The sequence below is a fragment of the Notolepis coatsorum genome (assembly GCF_963971535.1).
Source record: "Notolepis coatsorum genome assembly, chromosome: 18".
In the NCBI taxonomy this organism is placed as follows: Eukaryota; Metazoa; Chordata; class Actinopteri; order Aulopiformes; family Paralepididae; genus Notolepis; species Notolepis coatsorum.
In genome coordinates, this window is record NC_140182.1 from 16,615,522 (window position 1) to 16,634,628 (window position 19,107).

Consider the following 19,107-nt stretch of genomic DNA (forward strand, 5'->3'; position numbering starts at 1 on the left):
ATACACTTTGTAAAAAAATCACACCAAGTATCCGGGTCAATAGCGAGGTGCTATATAAACAAACATCCCGGCGCCACAGACGCACGCGGCGCGGGAAACGGGGGAGTCTCTCTCAGGATGCATTGTGTTGTGGTCTCTCTCTAGGTCCACCATCAAGGACAACGTGGAGATGATCCGGCAGCAGAAGCAGCTCTCTGAGAAGGCCGACGCCTTGACTGTGCTGGAGGGCCGCTTCCTCCACCTGCAGGAGGTGAGGCCCCCCAGAGTCCCGGTGCTCCTGTGGGAACATCTGCGTCTCCGTCTTTTCTCTCTCTTTTTTTTTTATCCTATTCCAGAGTAATTGTTGAATAATTGTCAAAAAAAAATTATGTTTAATCCCATTTAGATTTTTCTGTGTCTGTGATCACAAATGCCAAATCTGTGTCAAGATAAAATAAGATGATCCTTTATTAATCCCCTTGGGCAAATTCGGGTGTCAAAGCAGCATGGGGGGGGGGGGGGTGGGATCACTAAATCTCGAATCTCGAGTCCCCAGTGTTCGAGTCCGAGTCACCAAAGAGCCTGAGTCGAGTCCGAGTCGAGTCCCCATTACCCTAGTCCGAGTCCGAGTACAAGTCAGCAAGGTTGAGTCCACTCCTCTCTGGCAGTCAAAGAGCTGACATACAAATATAAAAAGTTCTACATTAAACATAAATGACACAGCGGTCACCATTTCTAAGGGAGTTTATTCACTTTGTGACACAATAGCCAAACAAATGCACTAGCCATCAATATCTTAAGCCAAATGATTAGGGCCTATTACAGAAACCCCCCCAGTATTTATCAATTAAAATCGTCTGCACCTTCCGAGTCCGAATGCAGTCAATTCTCGAGTCCCGAGTCATCGGTGCTCAAGTCCAAGTCGAGTCACGAGTCCTGAAAATCAGTCCAGGACTCGAGTCCTACAACACTGGTCAAAGGCTGTTATGACTAAGAGAATGATCCCTGTGCCTCCTAGAGCTGGTGCAGTGGTTAAGAACCAACACGCCACACGGAAGCACATGTCACCCGTGGTGACCAGAATCTTCATGATGCCAAACCATGTTTGTGCTCGGAGAACATTTGAAATAACAACGGAACTTATATATGCGTTCACTTCAAATGTATTCAGACAACAGAGCTCTAATTATATATATATATATATAGAATTGGTACTATATATATATATATATATATATAAAGGCTGTCAAAGTTAATGCGGTATTAACGTGTTATCGCCCGATTCTATTAACACCACTGTAACTGAGGGGTACAATTCCCTGACTGTATTACTAGATATGATACTTACTACCACTACCTTTGTACTTAATATTCGGCCACCCAGTACTCGGCATAAATATATTATGATGAACACTGTCACGTAGATGAAACGGATCCAACAGAAATAGGTCTTTATTTCTACACAGCGATGGTGTGTAGAGCAAGCACTTAATCAAATCAATCACATTTATGAATGGGAATTAGTATGCACTTTTATGGCAAGAGTATTCGTCGGTATATCAATAGAGAATGTCCAATCTCTGAAGGCGCAGGTGGTACATATACGACCTGGAATAGTTAAGGAATAACAGCAATGATACTTTAATGATTATAGACTGGATACACTAGGGGGGGTTAATCCGGTCGCTTGTAAGCCGACAGGAGTAGGAAGGGGGGGGGGGTAGAGTCCGGCTGCCTCATCCGGCCAAGGGTATCCCAGGTGAACCCACTGTAGTGCCGTTCAATGCGCCGGCGATCCTTGGACCGCAGATGAAAGCAGATGGACTCTTTGTGGGCCGGCGTCCTCCGGTCCACGGAGGAGAGACGTGAAGCGACCTCGTCTTGCAGAGCGTCTCCTCACCTTGCGTCCTCTCCAGGGGGGGGGTTCCAACACACGGCAGTGTCGGGGGTCTTTATCCATGGAATAATCAACGTATACAAAGCATAATCCGTGCCTGGGAAGGCGGGCTGTCGTCGGTAGAATAATCCGGTATACAGGTCCACTCGCTCGTCGGCTCTGGGGCTCCTCGGGTGCAATCTCACATGGGGTCGATCATCCTGGAAAGCAGCCAGTTTTCTGCCCGAAACGATGGGGTGCTGACTACGGTAGTATTCTCACCGCACGAAGCACTATATATTAACAGACTATTATTAGCTTAATAGACTACGTCCAACTCGACGATATAGTGCCAAATATGACTATTCAAATATTAATATACACGATGTCTCAATACCGATGGCAGGCCGAACTTGGCCTTACTCCCACACGTGGCGTCGCGGGGAGGCTTTACGTCTGTGACTCTATTGGAGGGTAAGAAACTGGACTGAAAAGGAAGTCCTACTTTAGTAGCGCAGTATATATACGCACTATGAACAAATAGTCCCATTAGTGGTGCGGTAGCCAGATTCCTACGCGGAACTAGGACTTGTTCGTACATGTTGAGCGGTACGTTTGAACTGGGTCTGGGGGGTATGGCAGCCTGGCACCAAGGTCTCGACCAATAGTAGAATGGAGACTATTATGGGATGTTCAGTAGGCTAGAATGGATATTCAATGCATATTGTACAAGGAATATACAAGGGATATCAAGGAATATTAGAGAATATACAAATACAATTAAATATATATATATAATAAATATATATATTCGGTTTAATCTGGCCCTTCACAACAACCACTATTTTTTTTAACTCACGATTAACTTTTAAATTGATGCTCTCATTGATACTATGTTTGTTTCTGAAGTGTGTGTGTGTGTGTGTGTGTGCGTGTGTGTGTGTGAGAGAGATATAGAGAGAGAGGGGGGTGAGAGAGATGAGGAAGGGGCAAGGGGGAGAGAGAGAGGGGGGGGGGGGTGATTGATCAGCCCTTGTGTGGGTGAATGTAACAAGTTTCTAACGTTTTCTTTCCCCTATTATTTCATGCACACTTCATTCATTGTTTTAAATTATTATTTTCTTTTAAGTTATTTTGTGCATCGCTCTGTTTTGAATTTGATGCAAATTTTCAATGCATGAGGGTCATCCTTTTGTGTTAAATGGCTGCATAAAGCAAGCATTTGTTGACTTGCATGTTGATAAGAGTATTAAAACTTGGAACTTGAAAAAGATCCGTTTAAGGTAGAAAAAAAAATGCAATTAATTTACGATTAATCGCGAGTTAACTATGGACAATCATGCGATTAATCGAGTTAAATGTTTTAATCGATTGACAGCACTAATATATATATATATATATATATATATATATATATATATATATAGTACCAGTCAAAAGTAGGGATGTCCGATATTATCAGCCTACCGAGCCAATATCGGAGGGCGGCCGGGTAGTGCAGCGGACTAAGCGTCTGTCTACCACCACAGAGACAGTGGGATCGAATCCAGCTGTGGTGCTTCCGGGTTGGCCGACCGTCCATACTAACACAATTGGCAGTGTTAGAGGGTGGGAAACCCGGCGAGGGTGGGGCCTGGTCGTTGTAAACAGTGACTTCTACAGTTCGGTCGGGGCGCCTGCACAGCAAGGGAAGGATCTTAAGAGAGGTAGTGTGACCTTCCACACGTTACACTCTCCCAGTGAGAGTCCGCGCTGCCAGGTGAAAAGAAGCGGTGGGCTGGCTACACATGTGTCGGAGGAAGCATGTGATAGTCTCCGCCCTCCAGGACCGACGGTAGGGGGTAGAGTGCGCAACGACCAGGAAGGGGATTGGGAATTGGCATAACGACTAACATAGGGATGGGAGAAAATGGAAAAAAGGAGGAAAAAAGATAATAAAAAAAAATGTAATATCGGAAATTATCGGTTTTAAATTCTTTTTTATTATTATAATTTCTTTTACATTTATTTAACCTTTATTTACCCAGGCAAGCAAGTAAGAACAAATTCTTATTTTATTTATTGTGAAAAGTATGCATAATGTTGTGTTTTTTGGGGGGGAAACCCCGCATATCGGTATCGGTTGATATCGGTATCGGAAATTAAGAGTTGGACAATATCGGTATATCGGATATCGGTAAAAAAGCCAATATCGAACATCCCTAGTCAAAAGTGATATATATATAAATGCAGCTTGGTTTGGCTCGGAAAAATACACATTTTATTAAGTAAATTATAAACAATGAAGATGAGTTACCGTGCCACCAAACTGAGGTTTGCTTGGCATCTCATATCTTGGTTCAAGAACACCAACCAAGTGCTTAAATACCGGGTACTCTACTGCAAAAAAACTTGTCGACACACTGTATTGAACATTTAAAAAAGGTTATTTTCAATTCATGTATATCCATATTATTGGGCTTCCAGAGTCAGAGGACGTTGAAAGCCAGTCACGATGCGGTGATGTCCAAGATGGACGAGCTCACGCGGCAGCTGAAAGATGAGCGACTGAGGAGCCTGGGACTGGACCGACAACTGCAGAACATGACCCTTGCACAGAGGAGGACCGAGGAGGTAGCCTTGTTACACCAGAGAGGTTATCACTAGGGCGGTCAGTTTATTGCCTTAATTAGATTAATTAATTACACAGCAAATTATCGCGTTATGAAAATGAACTCAAAATTAATAAAAAGAAAAAGAAAAAATTTTTTAATATTTTTTTATCTCATTCATTCCATAAGAACGCAGAATACACATTTACAAACTTTTTTTAAATGGTCCATTTGCATGTTCTTGGTATCTGTTCTAGGGACATCTATGGATCTCAGGGAATGTATTCCCAGTGTCAGAAATACTGTGTCTGTTACTAGGCTTGAGTTGTAATGAACCAAATGAGAATATCAATAAAAAAAAGTTTATCTTTGACTGTGAATAACACCATGCTAAAATGTACCAGACCTGAAAAATCTAAGCAAATGAATAAATGGAAGATGATTCAACAGAAGGTTTTGTAGATACAGTACTGAATTCTGCCATCCGGACACATGCAATTTGAAATATTATTATAGAATATCAGGCCTAAAATGGTTATGCGATTAAAATGTGATTAATTAGATGAATTACAAATCCTGTAATTAATTAGATTAGTATCCCTCTCACAGAGGAGGTAGCCTTGTTACACCAGAGAGGGGACCCTGATGTAAACAAGACAACGGTCTTTCTCTGGTCTGCATCCCCTTAACAATTGTGTGTATTGAGCTGTACTGTATTGTACCCATTCTGCAATCCGTTAATAAAATGTTCAATCAATCAATTTATTACAGATCATATCCCTCTCACAGAGGAGGACAGAGGAGGTAGTCTGTTTACACCAGAAAGGTTATTACAGAACAGTGTGATGTCCCTTTACCTCTTAACAAAACACAGAATCATTCAATCAAGCATCACTTCAGCTTAAAGGAACACACTGACATTATGGGAAATGCCCTTGCCATTTCTTCTCCAGCGTCAGACAAGAAGATGGATATCAATTTCTTCTCAGTGCGTTCAGTAGAAAGCTATCCGGCTGCAAGCTAGCCTAGCTTCGCACAAATTAATGGAAACAGATACGGATCAGCTAGCCTAGCTGCCAAAATACCTTGTGGTTTGTATCCGCTTCCATTCATTTGTGCTAAGCTAAGCTGGGCTGGAGAAGGTGGTAAGTGCATTTCCCATACTGTTGTCGTGTTCCTTTAAAACCACACAATCCCAGCCCGTTAACCATGTGATTTAATTCAGTCTTCGATCCTGTTTCACATGTCTTGTTGTTGCACAGTTACAAGAGCAGATCAGCGATCTCGAGAAGGAGAGAGACCTACTAAAGGAGAATTGTGATAAGCTGCTCAACAGGTGAATATCCTGGATTCTGACTGTCTTTTGTGATCAAGATTAGATTCTCAGTTTTCCAACTCCTTAGTTAGATTCTCAGTTTTCCAACTCCTTAGTTAGATTCTCAGTTTTCCAACTCCTTAGTTAGATTCTCAGTTTTCCAACTCGTCAGTTAGATTCTCAGTTTTCAAACTCGTCAGTTAGATTCTCAGTTTTCAAACTCCTCAGTTAGATTCTCAGTTTTCAAACTCCTCAGTTAGATTCTCAGTTTTCTTTAGCAATAATTATGTTGTTGTTGTTAAACGTTGTGTTTTGTCTCTTCGCAGTGCCTTGGATGTATCTCAGGAACAAAAGTGGCGTTTACGGGAACAGAAGCTGAAAGTACAGATCGCACAGCTGGAGATGGCTCTGAAGTCTGACCTTACCGACAAGAACGAAATTCTGGACATAATCAAGGCTGAAAGAGGTACTGGGTAATTTCGGCTTCAGACCCCGGCAACCGCTCTGTACACTTAAGAAATCGCTCCGTGGAATTATACTCATCGACGTGATGTGTTTTTCAGATGTGCATGAGAAATTGATGGAGGAAAACAAGCAGCTTCAGATAAGGTTCTTGGAGCAGAAACAGAAGCTGGAGGAAGTAAATGATCGTATGAAGTTCTACACCAAGGTGAAGCCCGCTGTTGATTAGGACTGCACCGATAAGCAGTTGACCTATTGTCATGGTTTTTGCTTTATTTCGTCTTTCTGTGAGGGACAGCTGTCTATTTCGTCTTCCTGTGAGGGACAGCTGTCAATCACTGGCCTCTGTGGTTAATTGCATAGATATATATAGAACACTAGATAGCTTGCCCGCGCTGCCGGCCAATGGAGAGCGACGTCACTGAACCGCCGCCATCTTGCTCCAGTTAGCCTTGAGTGAGAGTGAGTGAGCTGCACAGACAAAAATACTCATAACTCGCTGAAATATTGACGGATTTACAAACGGTTTGGTTTATTACAAGCATTATTAACGTGGCTATGATTCAAGCGGTTTGTAAAAAAAAAACATCTTTAAATTTGTATTTTATATAAGTATGCAGTATCATAACTACATCTTTGATGTTTATAGCAAACCAACCCGTTTGTAAATCCGTCAATATTTCAGCGAGTTATGAGTATTTTTGTCTGTGCAGCTCACTCACTCTCACTCAAGGCTAACTGGAGCAAGATGGCGGCGGTTCAGTGACGCTGGTGACTCCGCCTTAAGCTATCTAGTGTTCTATAGATATCTATGGTTAATTGCCTCATGGTAGGGCAGGTGTGTGGGCCTTATTGCACCTGATTCAGTGCAGCTGTGCCTATGGTAGCTGAGTCTATTTAAGTTTGAGTCTCGCAGGGTTAGCTGCTTTCTCATTTCCTGTTGTGTTGGCTATCCTTCCGGTCAGGCTTGTTATATTAAAGTGTAGTGCTGATCTCGGCCCTATTCAGCATTTTAGCCTTTCTTTGTAGCCATTCTTGTTTTAGGCTACTGGCTTTATTTTACACTTTGTTTTATAGAAGCTGAGCTTTTTATTGTAGTGTTTCTTTTCATCACAGTTTTCTTTTGCTTCTTTTGAACTGTCATTTGTCCACTACTGCACATAAACTCCCTTAGTGGAGGTTTACTGTTATATAATTTTTTTATAAATTCAGAGGTGCCTTTCTGGCTTATTTAGTTTTTTCTACAATACATCTTTATTGAGTGTTGTCCTGTTTTTTTGGACTTTATTTATTTTCTAAAATACTCACTTTGATGCTTCCACCTGTAAAGGTTGTTTTTTGGTGTTTATTTCCCCCCTTCTCCTTAATGTCTGCTTAAGCAGTTTAGTGGTTATTCGTTATAGTCCCTATTATTTGCTAGTGACCCAAACACACACAGCCCTCACGCCTATCTCAAACCCGCCCTCTTTTCTCAATCCTCCAATCACAAACGGTTGCTTACCTCAGACAAAATTTATTCACTGCTGATACAGATTCTTTTTTGTATTTTATTTTTTTATTATTTTTTAAACAAACACATAAACAAACATGACAACACACGATAAGATACACAAGCATTAGTTGACATTAGTGCACATCCAATGAAATCACATTTTAGTTAATTGTCATATATAGGATATACCCGGCCTTAATACCTGTTATCTAAAAACGTACACACATATGCTCCAGCTCGTACCCCCCCCTCCCGGATACAGATCTGCTGATACAGATTCTGATACTGAATTATCTTCCTACGTTTACCGAGGAATAACTGAACAATGTTGAACTTCAGACCATAGGTTTAGAACGTTGGACCAAAAATATGATACATCAGAGAGATGTCGCAAACATCCATAAATGTGTGATTGAAGGATCGTAATCATGGTAATTGAGGTATCAGATTTTAGAGATGGAATCGGCTGAGGTTTTTCCCGAGGGAAGCGACAGTTGTGATTGGAGGATCAAGAAAAGAGGGCGGGGTTTGAGATAGGTCAGTTGGTAGACTTTCTATTGTCAGATGACCAGCTACATACAACATGTCCCTCTTTATTCACACTAATCCGTCTCTTCCATGATGCCATGTCCTTGTAAGGAGAGCGAGGTCGACGTGTCAGAACTCAGCGAGGCACTGATGCTGATTAAGGTAAATGCAAAAGTCGGCCCTCCGTGACTTCAATACTCATATTGACGGTTTCAGTGGAATTGCATTGCTAAGGGAACAGCTTGGACTGCAGTTTGAGTTCCTGTTGCAGTCTTTGTTTGCCAATATCAACAACTGACAGGAAATCAAATGTACTCCACTTAGAAGGTTTATGTTGTCAAGTTAAACCCGTCTATACGCACCTATTATGTGACACTTGTTATGCTACCTCGCCCATCATGTGTATTTGTATTATGATTGGGGTTTCCTCACTTTAAATTGAAAATATATACTCAAACTATTACTAATTTACTAAAGATAGAGCATTGCAGTTGGGATATAGGAACCTTTTCATACCAAATGTGGAATAAGATCCACTTCTGGAATGGATTGAATGATTTGAATCTAAATGATGGGGCTGCCGCGCCGCTCTTCTCTCACTCAGGTGCGTAGATCTCAGAGAAGCGGCGAGCTTGGCTTCCTGGAGCAGTTGGAGGAGGAGGCACGTGGTGACAAGGAGCGCGCCGTGAGGGAGATACAGGCCGCGTACGCCGAGACGGTCCTGGAGCTGGAGAAGACCAGGAACATGCTCATCATCCAGCACAAGATCAACAAGGACTACCAGGTAGAGGAGGTCACAGTGTACTACAAACGCACCGCAAGATGGAGGTCTCCTGGGGGTCGGTTTCGTGGACGTGGTGGTTGAACCCTTTTAGTCCCAGACTAAAATCTGCTTTCCAATGCAGATCGCCGTTGAGGAAAGTCTAGAACAGGGGTTCTCAAACTCTTTCATAGCGTGACCCCATTTTATTTAGGATTTTTTTTGATACACTTAATGTATCGCGTAATTTCAACGTGGAATTAAGGAGTATCAAAATAAAAGCACATACGTTGAACTTGACCATGCATATTTATTAGAACATTTTATTACAGCACTATGTTATCAATACACATTTATAAAACGAGGAATATTTAGCCAGAATATGTTGCCAGAACATACATTTTTTTTTTATTTTTTTTTTTTTTATTATTGCAAAACAAAAATTATTAAAAGTCAGTACTCAACACATAATCATAATGAAACTAACAGACAAGGTGGCTAAAATGACATGCAAGTACAGAACAGAAAACAAAAAAAAAGTCTATAATAATATTTTAACGTATATAGTCTGCAGCCTTCTATCTGCAGCCTTCGACACAGTCAACCACCAGATCCTCCTCGCGGCCCTCGCAGGAATGGGAGTGGCTGGCTCTGCGCTGACATGGTTGTCATCATACCTCAATGACCGCTCCTACCAAGTGTCATGGAGAGGGACCCTGTCGGCCACCCGCCCCCTGCGGACTGGTGTCCCCCAGGGCTCGGTTTTAGGACCCCTTCTCTTCTCCCTCTACACTAAATCACTGGGTAACATTATCACGTCTCATGGCTTCTCCTACCACTGTTATGCCGACGATACTCAACTCTTCCTCTCCTTCCCTCCCTCAGATATCCACGTCTCTGAGCGGATCTCGGCCTGTCTGTCCGACATCTCCGCCTGGATGACGACCAACCACCTCAAACTGAACCTAAGCAAAACAGAATTGCTCCACCTGCCGGCCAAATCCTCCCCCCTGACCGACCTTTCCATCACAGTCGAGAATGCAGCTGTGACCGCGTCCCCGACCGCCAAGAATCTTGGTGTTGTCCTCGACGACCAGTTGAACTTCTCTGCTCACATCGCAGCGACAACCAGAACCTGCCGATTCCTCCTGAGCAACGTCAGAAGGATCCGCCCCTTCCTGACAAAAGAAGCCACCCAACTCCTCGTCCAATCAACAGTCATCTCCCGCCTCGACTACTGCAACGCACTGCTCGCTGGCCTCCCGGCCACTGCCACTAAGCCTCTTCAACTCATTCAGAACGCAGCGGCCCGCCTGATCTCAAACCTACCGAAGTCGGCCCATGTCACCCCACTTCTTAGGGACCTGCACTGGCTCCCCATTGCTGCACGAATCCGCTTCAAGGCCCTTGACCTAGCATACCGTGCGGCAAAGGGAACTGCTCCCGCCTACCTCCGGTCAATGGTCTCTAACTACACACCCTCAAGACCCCTACGCTCTGCATCTTCTGGCCGCCTCAGACCTACTCCTATCCAAGCTCCGGGAGGGTCATCAAAGAGAAGTCGCCTATTCTCAGTCCTTGCCCCACAATGGTGGAATGAACTACCCACCCCAGTTAGGACAGCCGAAACACGTCCAATCTTTCGCCGTCGACTAAAGACTCACTTCTTCAACCATTATCTGAATTAAAAAAAAAAAAAAAATCTAACCCTAACTAACCATACTGTCATGCACTTGTCCTAATAAACTAACCTACACTGTAGCACTCAACACTTTGATGAACATTGTTACTCAGCTGATAGAGTTGTGCTCTTCCTGATGGCTTGTCGTACAGAACTTGTAAGTCGCTTTGGATAAAAGCGTCAGCTAAATGACTAAATGTAAATGTAAAATGTAAATAGTGTATATCCAACGAAATTACCAATTATACAAATGCCTTATACAGGATATACCCCTAATACCTATTTTCTAAAACCCTACACACATATGCTCCAGCTCGAACCCCCCCCTCCCGGACCCCTCCTTGGATAGTACCTCCATTATCCCTCACTCTAACCAGATATTACCATTATAAGCTAGCTTTTATTCTCTCCACCACTTCTAACCACATTGACATTTTGGATTCGTTGAGACCCAGAATTCTTGCTGTAGATATTTCTTGATAAATCACATCGAGATATGTAAGAGACCAAACCTTCCTGCACATTTTTTCCGGTTGAAACCAGCGTGATGCGATCAGTTTTTTAGCTACTGTGATACCCGATAAAACCAATCTCTTTAGCTGTGGATTTACTGCAAACTCAAAAACATCATTCAATAGTAATACAGAGGGGTGTACTGGTATATTCCAAGATACGAGTTTTGATAATTGATGGGTCACATCTTTCCAGAATGCCTTAACTGGTGGGCAGTCCCAATACATGTGCATAAATGTCCCTTCGTCTCCATTTGTACATTGGTAGCATTTTGAGTCTTGTTTAAGTTTAATGTTTATTTTTTTATTACTTTTTTTTTTTTTTTTACTTGCCAATGCGACCCCACTGTCACCTACCCGCGACCCCAATTTGGGTCGCGACCCGTAGTTTGAGAACCACTGGTCTAGAACCATGTCCATGATGAAACTGATCTGTTTGAATATGACCAACATGTTGCACTATGAAGGAATTCAAATAACTAGTGTTGTGGAATATTTTAAATGGGTCAAGACAGTGAACTGTAGAAATTCAGATGAGTAAATTGTATAAAAATAGTTTATTTCTGTTTCTGTGGCCACAGAAAAAGTATCCTCAGTTTACAATCAGAGACGAGTCTAAACACGAGCGTCTGACCAGATGGTGAGAAAGAGCTCCGGTCAGACTTACAATAAATACATAGTTTGACATGACATCAAAAGATGACAAATTAATAACAGATATGACAAGAAAGGTAAACAAAGATGAGATTAGGGGTTTTGTCGTATCTGTCACAAGATTGATATGAAGACGACAAGAAAACGAACAAGATGTGATTTTCTTGGACATGTCATATCTAAGTCAAGCTGCATCAGACTGTCGCCGATAGTGTCTTGACTAGTTAAACTAGTTAAAGCTTTGTACAGAGAAATGTGTATTTATAACAGAACTATGAACATGTCCAATAAGCTGTACAAATGATACACTAGTGATATCATACAGTATATGAGTCTGGGTGCTCTAAAATGATTCCATGTTCTACTGTCTGCCATCAGGCAGAGGTCGAAGCTGTCACTCGGAAGATGGACGACTCTAAAATGGAGTACGAGCTGAAGTTGGAACGTCTGGCCCAGCTGCTTGACACGAGGGCAGCTAGAATCAGGAAACTTGAGGGTATTCATCAAAGCTTCCCACTAAAGACTGTCGTTTTTATAGCGATGCCTTTGATCTGTCGTGCTAGTGATGCTGTGTGTTTCATTGTGTCTTCTGGTCTTTATTGTTTTATATACTCTGATTTTCCGGTGACTCAAATGAACCTTTCATTCACACTCTGCTCCTCCACAGCCCAGCTCAGAGACATCGCCTACGGCACCAAAGCCTACACCTTCAGACCCGACATCACCGACGAGGACATGGCCGACGAGTTCGACGAAACCGTTCACCTGGAGCGCGGGGAGAACCTCCTGGAGGTCCACCTGGGCAGCGCCGCGCTCTCCCCGTCCGCCCTGGAGGCCCTCGGCGACCGGGAACCCTCCACGTTCTGCACCTACGCCGTCTACGACTTCGAGCTGCAGTCCACTCCGGTCGTGAAGGGGGCGCGGCCGAGCTACGGGTTCACGTCGCAGTACGTGGTGCGCGTGGACGACGTCTTCCTGCAGTACCTCCACACGGGCTCGGTCACGGTGGAGCTGCAGCTGGCCAGAGGGATGGACTTCCAGACGGCGGCCGCCGGACAGCTGCGGCTGCAGCAGCTCCTGGAGCAAGACGGCAAGGTTCACGGAACCGTGCAGCTGGTCGGTGAGCACAGCCGGTTCTGTTACTCGTCGTCGTCGGTGGCGATCTGGCTCCCAAGTATTCGGATTCGGTCAATTAACCCTTGAGTCAACCTTCAAAAAACCCACTACCTGTCCCCCCCCCCCCTAGTGACCGAAACTGCGATCTCAGTAAAAACATATCTTTTTCATGTATTGTTCCAATTTTCTTTGATGAATATCATTATTAACTTCAGTCCTCACCATACATATAGAATATTTATTCATTTTCAGGATTTTAACCATTTCTTAAATTAGGGTTGGGGTTAGGGTTAGGGTTACCCTAGGGTCTAACCCTAACTCTAACCCCCTAACCCTAACTCTAACCCTAACCTGTCCAGTTCTGCGACTAGGGTGAAAGGTGTGACACTTGTTGTTCACGCGCTTAATAGCGCTTAATAGTTAAAAAACAAACATGGATTGGGCGGCTACGTGGTGTAGTGGGCAAGGCGCTCGCCACGAATGCGGAGACGCTGGGCTCGCCTGTTCGAGCCCAGCGCTCCACATTGCTTTCAGTTTAGCTGGTCGTCCGTACTAATACACATTAGGGGGTGGGAAACTGATGGGTGGGGATCGGGCGTTGTGGACAGCGACTCCTACAGGTCGGTTGGTGCGCCTGCGCAGTAGAATCAGGAAGTGTCGGGGGCGGCGTGAGCCTCCCACGCGTTACTCCTCGCCACTGAGAGATCGAGCTGCGCAGATGAAAAGATGCGACTGCTGTTACCTCAAGTACCGGAGGGGACTTGTGCTATGTATGACTTAGTCCACATTGCAGCCGGCTTGTGGGAGGCAAGAAACAGCGTTCGTGACAGGGGAGGGTTGAATTGGATGATACGAAATTGGGATGGGAGAAAATATAGAAAATGGGAGAAAAAGTGGATAAAAAAAAAAAAAAAAAACATGGATTATTGTAATGTGAGTCCAAGATGTGATACTGAGCTGCTTTTTTTGGCATACTGTATACATAAAATCTAGCCAACGCTATCCACAAACACACGTAAAAAAAAGGGGGGCTTTTTGACCAGAACTGCGACAAGGGTGACTCGAGGGTTAAGTTGTCCCAGTACCAATACGTAAAGCCTGCTGTGGGGAATCTCTGGGCAAGATATCGACAGATCTGCCAATATTCTCAGCAAGGATCCCTCAAATTTAGTTATCAAAGAGCTGTCACAAAGATATGTACTGGAGGTGGTATATTTTACAGTTGAACAAACTCCATTATAGTATACAATATATTACTTGTAAGAAAAAGGCATTTGTACTGTATACAAATGAAACTGCAGGGTTTCACCTAGATCTGCATAGGACTCGCATAAATTAGACATGGCTGTAAGTAGGAGACATGTGTGGTTCCAATGAGCTCATTTTCATTCATTTACTGGCAGGATATCTATGTGATATTAGATTACCATAGATTAAAATGTATTGTCATCATTATACAGCACAAGTACAGTACAACGAAAAGAGTTTTGGCATCCGACCAGAGTGTAAATGTAACGGTAAAGTGCAACAGTAATATACACTTTACAGGTGAACTGGGTTAACAAATAAATTAGTACTACTGGGTGTAATGCTAATCAGATGTATGTATGTACAGAGTTCTAGTATTAACATGTACAGTGATACAGGTATAAAGACAGTATGGTAGTAATAGTCATACTGGCCAGCAGTGTAACTAGTAACTAGTAGTATATTGATAACATACACGCCGATTGCGATACATTGGTGATGGGCCGATAATAGCCCCTGTACCTAGACGTAAGTAATCCTGATAAACGAGCCTTTCTTTTTAAATTTTACATCATGTCCCTAACGTTGATGGTTGTTTCTCAGGTGTCTCTGGTGAGGTCCAGTCCTTTGGCTCAGTGGAGTACTGGGTGCGGCTGCGGGTGCCCATGGAGCAGGCCATCCGTCTGTACAAAGAAAGGGTGAAGGCCATGGGCTACATTAGCACCACTCTGAGTGACGAGCGACAGGTACCTGCACATTATGGCCAGATAGATACCTACCATAAACCTGGTTAATGTGATGCATACTATAAACCGTTCATATGTATACTTTTCTACCTTGTCGTTGCGGGATGTGAAATCTACCGCCTCCATCAGAGGTGTTATTGTGATGCGTGATGTCAGTCTGGTCATATGGCTGTCAGCTTGGTCATATGGCTGTCAGTCTGGTCATATGGCTGTCAGTCTGGTCATATGGCTGTCAGCTTGGTCATATGGCTGTCAGCTTGGTGATATGGCTGTCAGCTTGGTCATATGGCTGTCAGCTTGGTCATATGGCTGTCAGTCTGGTCATATGGCTGTCAGTCTGGTCATATGGCTGTTAGCTTGGTCATATGGCTGTCAGTCTGGTCATATGGCTGTCAGTCTGGTCATATGGCTGTCAGTTTGGTCATATGGCTGTCAGCTTGGTCATATGGCTGTCAGCTTGGTCATATGGCTGTCAGTTTGGTTATATGGCTGTCAGTTTGGTCATATGGCTGTCAGCTTGGTCATATGGCTGTCAGTCTGGTCATATGGCTGTCAGTCTGGTCATATGGCTGTCAGCTTGGTCATATGGCTGTCAGATTCATCATATGGCTGTCAGTCTGGTCATATGGCTGTCAGTTTGGTCATATGGCTGTCAGTCTGGTCATATGGCTGTCAGTCTGGTCATATGGCTGTCAGTCTGGTCATATGGCTGTCAGTTTGGTCATATGGCTGTCAGTTTGGTCATATGGCTGTCAGTCTGGTCATATGGCTGTCAGCTTGGTCATATGGCTGTCAGCTTGGTCATATGGCTGTCAGTCTGGTCATATGGCTGTCAGTTTGGTCATATGGCTGTCAGTTTGGTCATATGGCTGTCAGCTTGGTCATATGGCTGTCAGCTTGGTCATATGGCTGTCAGTTTGGTCATATGGCTGTCAGTTTGGTCATATGGCTGTCAGCTTGGTCATATGGCTGTCTTGCCGGAAGTGGTATCCGTTGTTCCCTGACAGCTTTTCCAGAACAGCACTCCAGCTGTTATATTTGGTGGGTCTCCTCGCCGAATCGTTGAAGTAAAAAAAAGTCTATACATTAATCAAGTTTATAATATTTTAAGTAAGACTAGAATACTAGATGAACCTTTTGCAATTAATGTACATGTGTCACTAATGTAAGATTCGGTCAACTTGGAGGAGTTGAATACAGTACGGCACAAGCTGCATATCAAAACTCTGCTCCCGAGCAGCGATCCACAGCAGAGCCATACATTATAGAAAAGTTCAGCACGGCAAGCAGTAGGACATTATGCATATTGATACCGGACCATCCATTGGAATACATTAGAAAATAGTGATTTTTTCCAAATGCACTTTGCGAAAGTAAAAAGAAATGTTAGAATGACAAAGGAATCAGAATAGAAATTAATTGGTAATGCCTATTTCAGAATTCGATCAGACTATGAGTAGAGAGAGAGCTTACTTTCTTTTACCGAATAACCTAGCTGTAACTGCACTCTGCTTAGAATGTTTAGTCGTTGGTTGTCACTATGTGATGCCTTGTTTCAAGTTTCAAGTTCAAGTTTCTTTATTAGTTGTCATACAAAAATACAGAATACTTTTATATGAAATGATTTTTCCTGTTTTGCTCCTGAGAGTGTGCTAGATAAAATAGAATAAAATAAAATAGTATAAAATAGAAAGTCAAAAGTATGTAAACAAGTGTAAACAAAAGTGTTCAATATACATATATATACAATATACAATACAGAGTAGAAAAAATTTGTAACTGAGTTACAATACAATATACAGTGTACAATGCAGAAATGGGATGAGGTACAACTTAGGGGAGGGTGCAATGAGGTATAAGTTGTAGTGCAAATCTCTTTACCAATAAATATAAAGTGTGTTAAATTGTCTAAAGTGGGTAAACTCGCAAGTTTTTGATGAGACGGGTTCATCTATAATGCATTCCTTCCATAATCCAGAAGGAAATTAATATATATCATGCATGAGTGTAGCTGCAGCCATGTTATCCAAAACGTCTTCTGATTACTTTGTGTTTTTTTCTTTCTTTTTTTTTTAGGTATGGTGAAATTGATGTTTTAGTAACATTGATGAGCATTCTAAAAGCAATTCTTAAAAAGATTCAATTTTAAAAACAATTTTAAATTGTATTTAACACTGTATTTTGTTTTGTTTTGTTTTTTTGTTTTCAGTTTCTTTGCGTGCATGTAATTTTAGCCATCTTAATTGTTAGTTTCATTGTGTATTTTAATAATTCTGTTTTGCAATAATTGTTTTTGTATGTTTTTTTTGTGTGGACCCCAGGAAGACTAGCTGGTTGCCATGGCACCAGCTAATGGGGATCCGTAATAAAATCAAATCAAAATCTATCTCTTTGTAAATCTCTTACCTCTGACCCCTAGACGTCAGCCGCAGGCCTCACACCTCAGCCGGCATCGACCGACAGCAGCTACAACGAGCTGAGCATCACCATCCAAGGCTGCAGCGCCCTTCCGTCCCGGGGCTCAGGACAGGAGCCCAGCCCCTACGTGGTCTATAAGTTCTTCGACTTCCCGGACCACGACACCCATATCGTTCAGGAGTCCCGCTGGCCGCGGTTTGACGACCACGTGTCCTACCCGGTGCCCATGGATGCGGACCTGGACCGGTACCTGAAGCTGCAGGCCCTGCAGCTCTACGTGTTCAATGACCAGGAGGAGCAGGGTGATACGTACCTGGGCAAGGCCCGCGTGCCGCTGCTGTCGCTGGCTCACGACAAGGGCGTCACTGGTGAGAGCAGCCACTAACGCTAACCTTCTTACGGTCCTATACTACCATGCACTCCACAGTCTTATGTCTATGCACTCAATACTGCTGCTGCACCCAAGTGTCAGCACTGTTTGATGATCATTGTTACTCAGCTGAAAGAGTTGTACCCTTCCTGCGGACTTGTCGTACAGACTTGTAAGTCGCTTCCCCCTTGCGTCCCTCTCCCCCCTCCTAGCTCACCATCCTGTCACCCCTCCTCCCTCCTTCACCCCTCTCCAGCCCTCCCCGCCCCCATAAATCATTAATAATAATAATGCAGGACCTCTTTAGGGGGTCTTTAATCGGCATGCAACGAACTGGACATGCAATTGGAGCGGCACACACACATGGGATACACACACACCCACACACATGCATTGTCTTTTTCTCAGTCGCCGATGCGATAGAGTCTCTGCGCCTAACCCATCCCGTCGTCCTTCCCCCCCCATGGGCAGCCGGGAGCAGATAGGGCGTCAACGTGAGCCGCGCCCCCGGGGACCAATCCAAGTGCTCCTGTCCGTCTTCGTCAAGGACGCCACAGCGTTAGCGATCTGTTGTCGTGCATGTTTTTCCATTGGGTTTATCTTATCGGGGGGGGGAAACCCTTGCGAGCATGGGGAGAACATGCAAACTCCACACAGGAAGGCCTGGGAGATACCCCACCTGGGTACCTGGCATCATGGAAACCTGGTTCCCAAGCGGGAATCGAACCCTGGACCTTCTTTCACACATTTCACACATTTCACACCACCACCACTACACCACCGTGCCGCGTATATCTCTCAGTATATCTCTTTCCTACCTGGTCACCTGGCCACACCCCCTTTATCCTGGTATAAAGGTCTACGACGTTAACATGATTCTGGGAGCTCTCTGGGGTAACCTGTCCTTATACCCCGGTGGAGTCATCCGCCATAACTCTTAACTAACTTGTATTTCCGATAAATCTGTATTAACCAGGTCTATTTTGACTGAGTACCGTAATTTTCGCACTATAAGCCACACCTTAATATAAGCCGCAGCAGCTAAATTGAATGATGTGTACATATATAAGCCGCACTGGACTATAAGCCGCAGGTGTTTTAATGTTTAATTACCATATGTAATTAGCATTGGGACACAATATTGTCGGACAAATAACAAGAATTAACTCATTTACAAGTTGTATTAAGTTTAGCAAATAAGGGAACAGATAAATAACATTTCAATGTAGTCAAGAAAGCAATATTTTGATTTTTACATTTTCGGGTTTGGTCACGTCGAGTCACATATAAGCCGCACCGTTATATAAGCCGCAGGGTAGAAAAATGGGGAATAAAGGCGCGGCTTATAGTCCGAAAATT

At 43.6% G+C, this 19,107-nt stretch overlaps 1 protein-coding gene across 1 annotated transcript in view; it reads left to right on the forward strand.

Annotated features, from left to right (window-relative positions):
- The window catches only part of rpgrip1l (RPGRIP1 like), a gene marked incomplete at its 5' end in the record, with an annotated part of 56,331 nt that overhangs the window by 14,808 nt on the left and 22,416 nt on the right, over nt 1-19,107 (forward strand). The window contains 11 exons of the mRNA XM_084334539.1: nt 145-250; nt 4,322-4,468; nt 5,709-5,782; nt 6,088-6,227; nt 6,325-6,431; nt 8,355-8,405; nt 8,848-9,027; nt 12,229-12,346; nt 12,518-12,970; nt 14,818-14,960; nt 17,380-17,746. Of these exons, the coding sequence (XP_084190665.1) occupies nt 145-250; nt 4,322-4,468; nt 5,709-5,782; nt 6,088-6,227; nt 6,325-6,431; nt 8,355-8,405; nt 8,848-9,027; nt 12,229-12,346; nt 12,518-12,970; nt 14,818-14,960; nt 17,380-17,746 (1,886 nt within the window). The remainder of the gene's footprint in view (nt 1-144; nt 251-4,321; nt 4,469-5,708; nt 5,783-6,087; nt 6,228-6,324; nt 6,432-8,354; nt 8,406-8,847; nt 9,028-12,228; nt 12,347-12,517; nt 12,971-14,817; nt 14,961-17,379; nt 17,747-19,107) is intronic.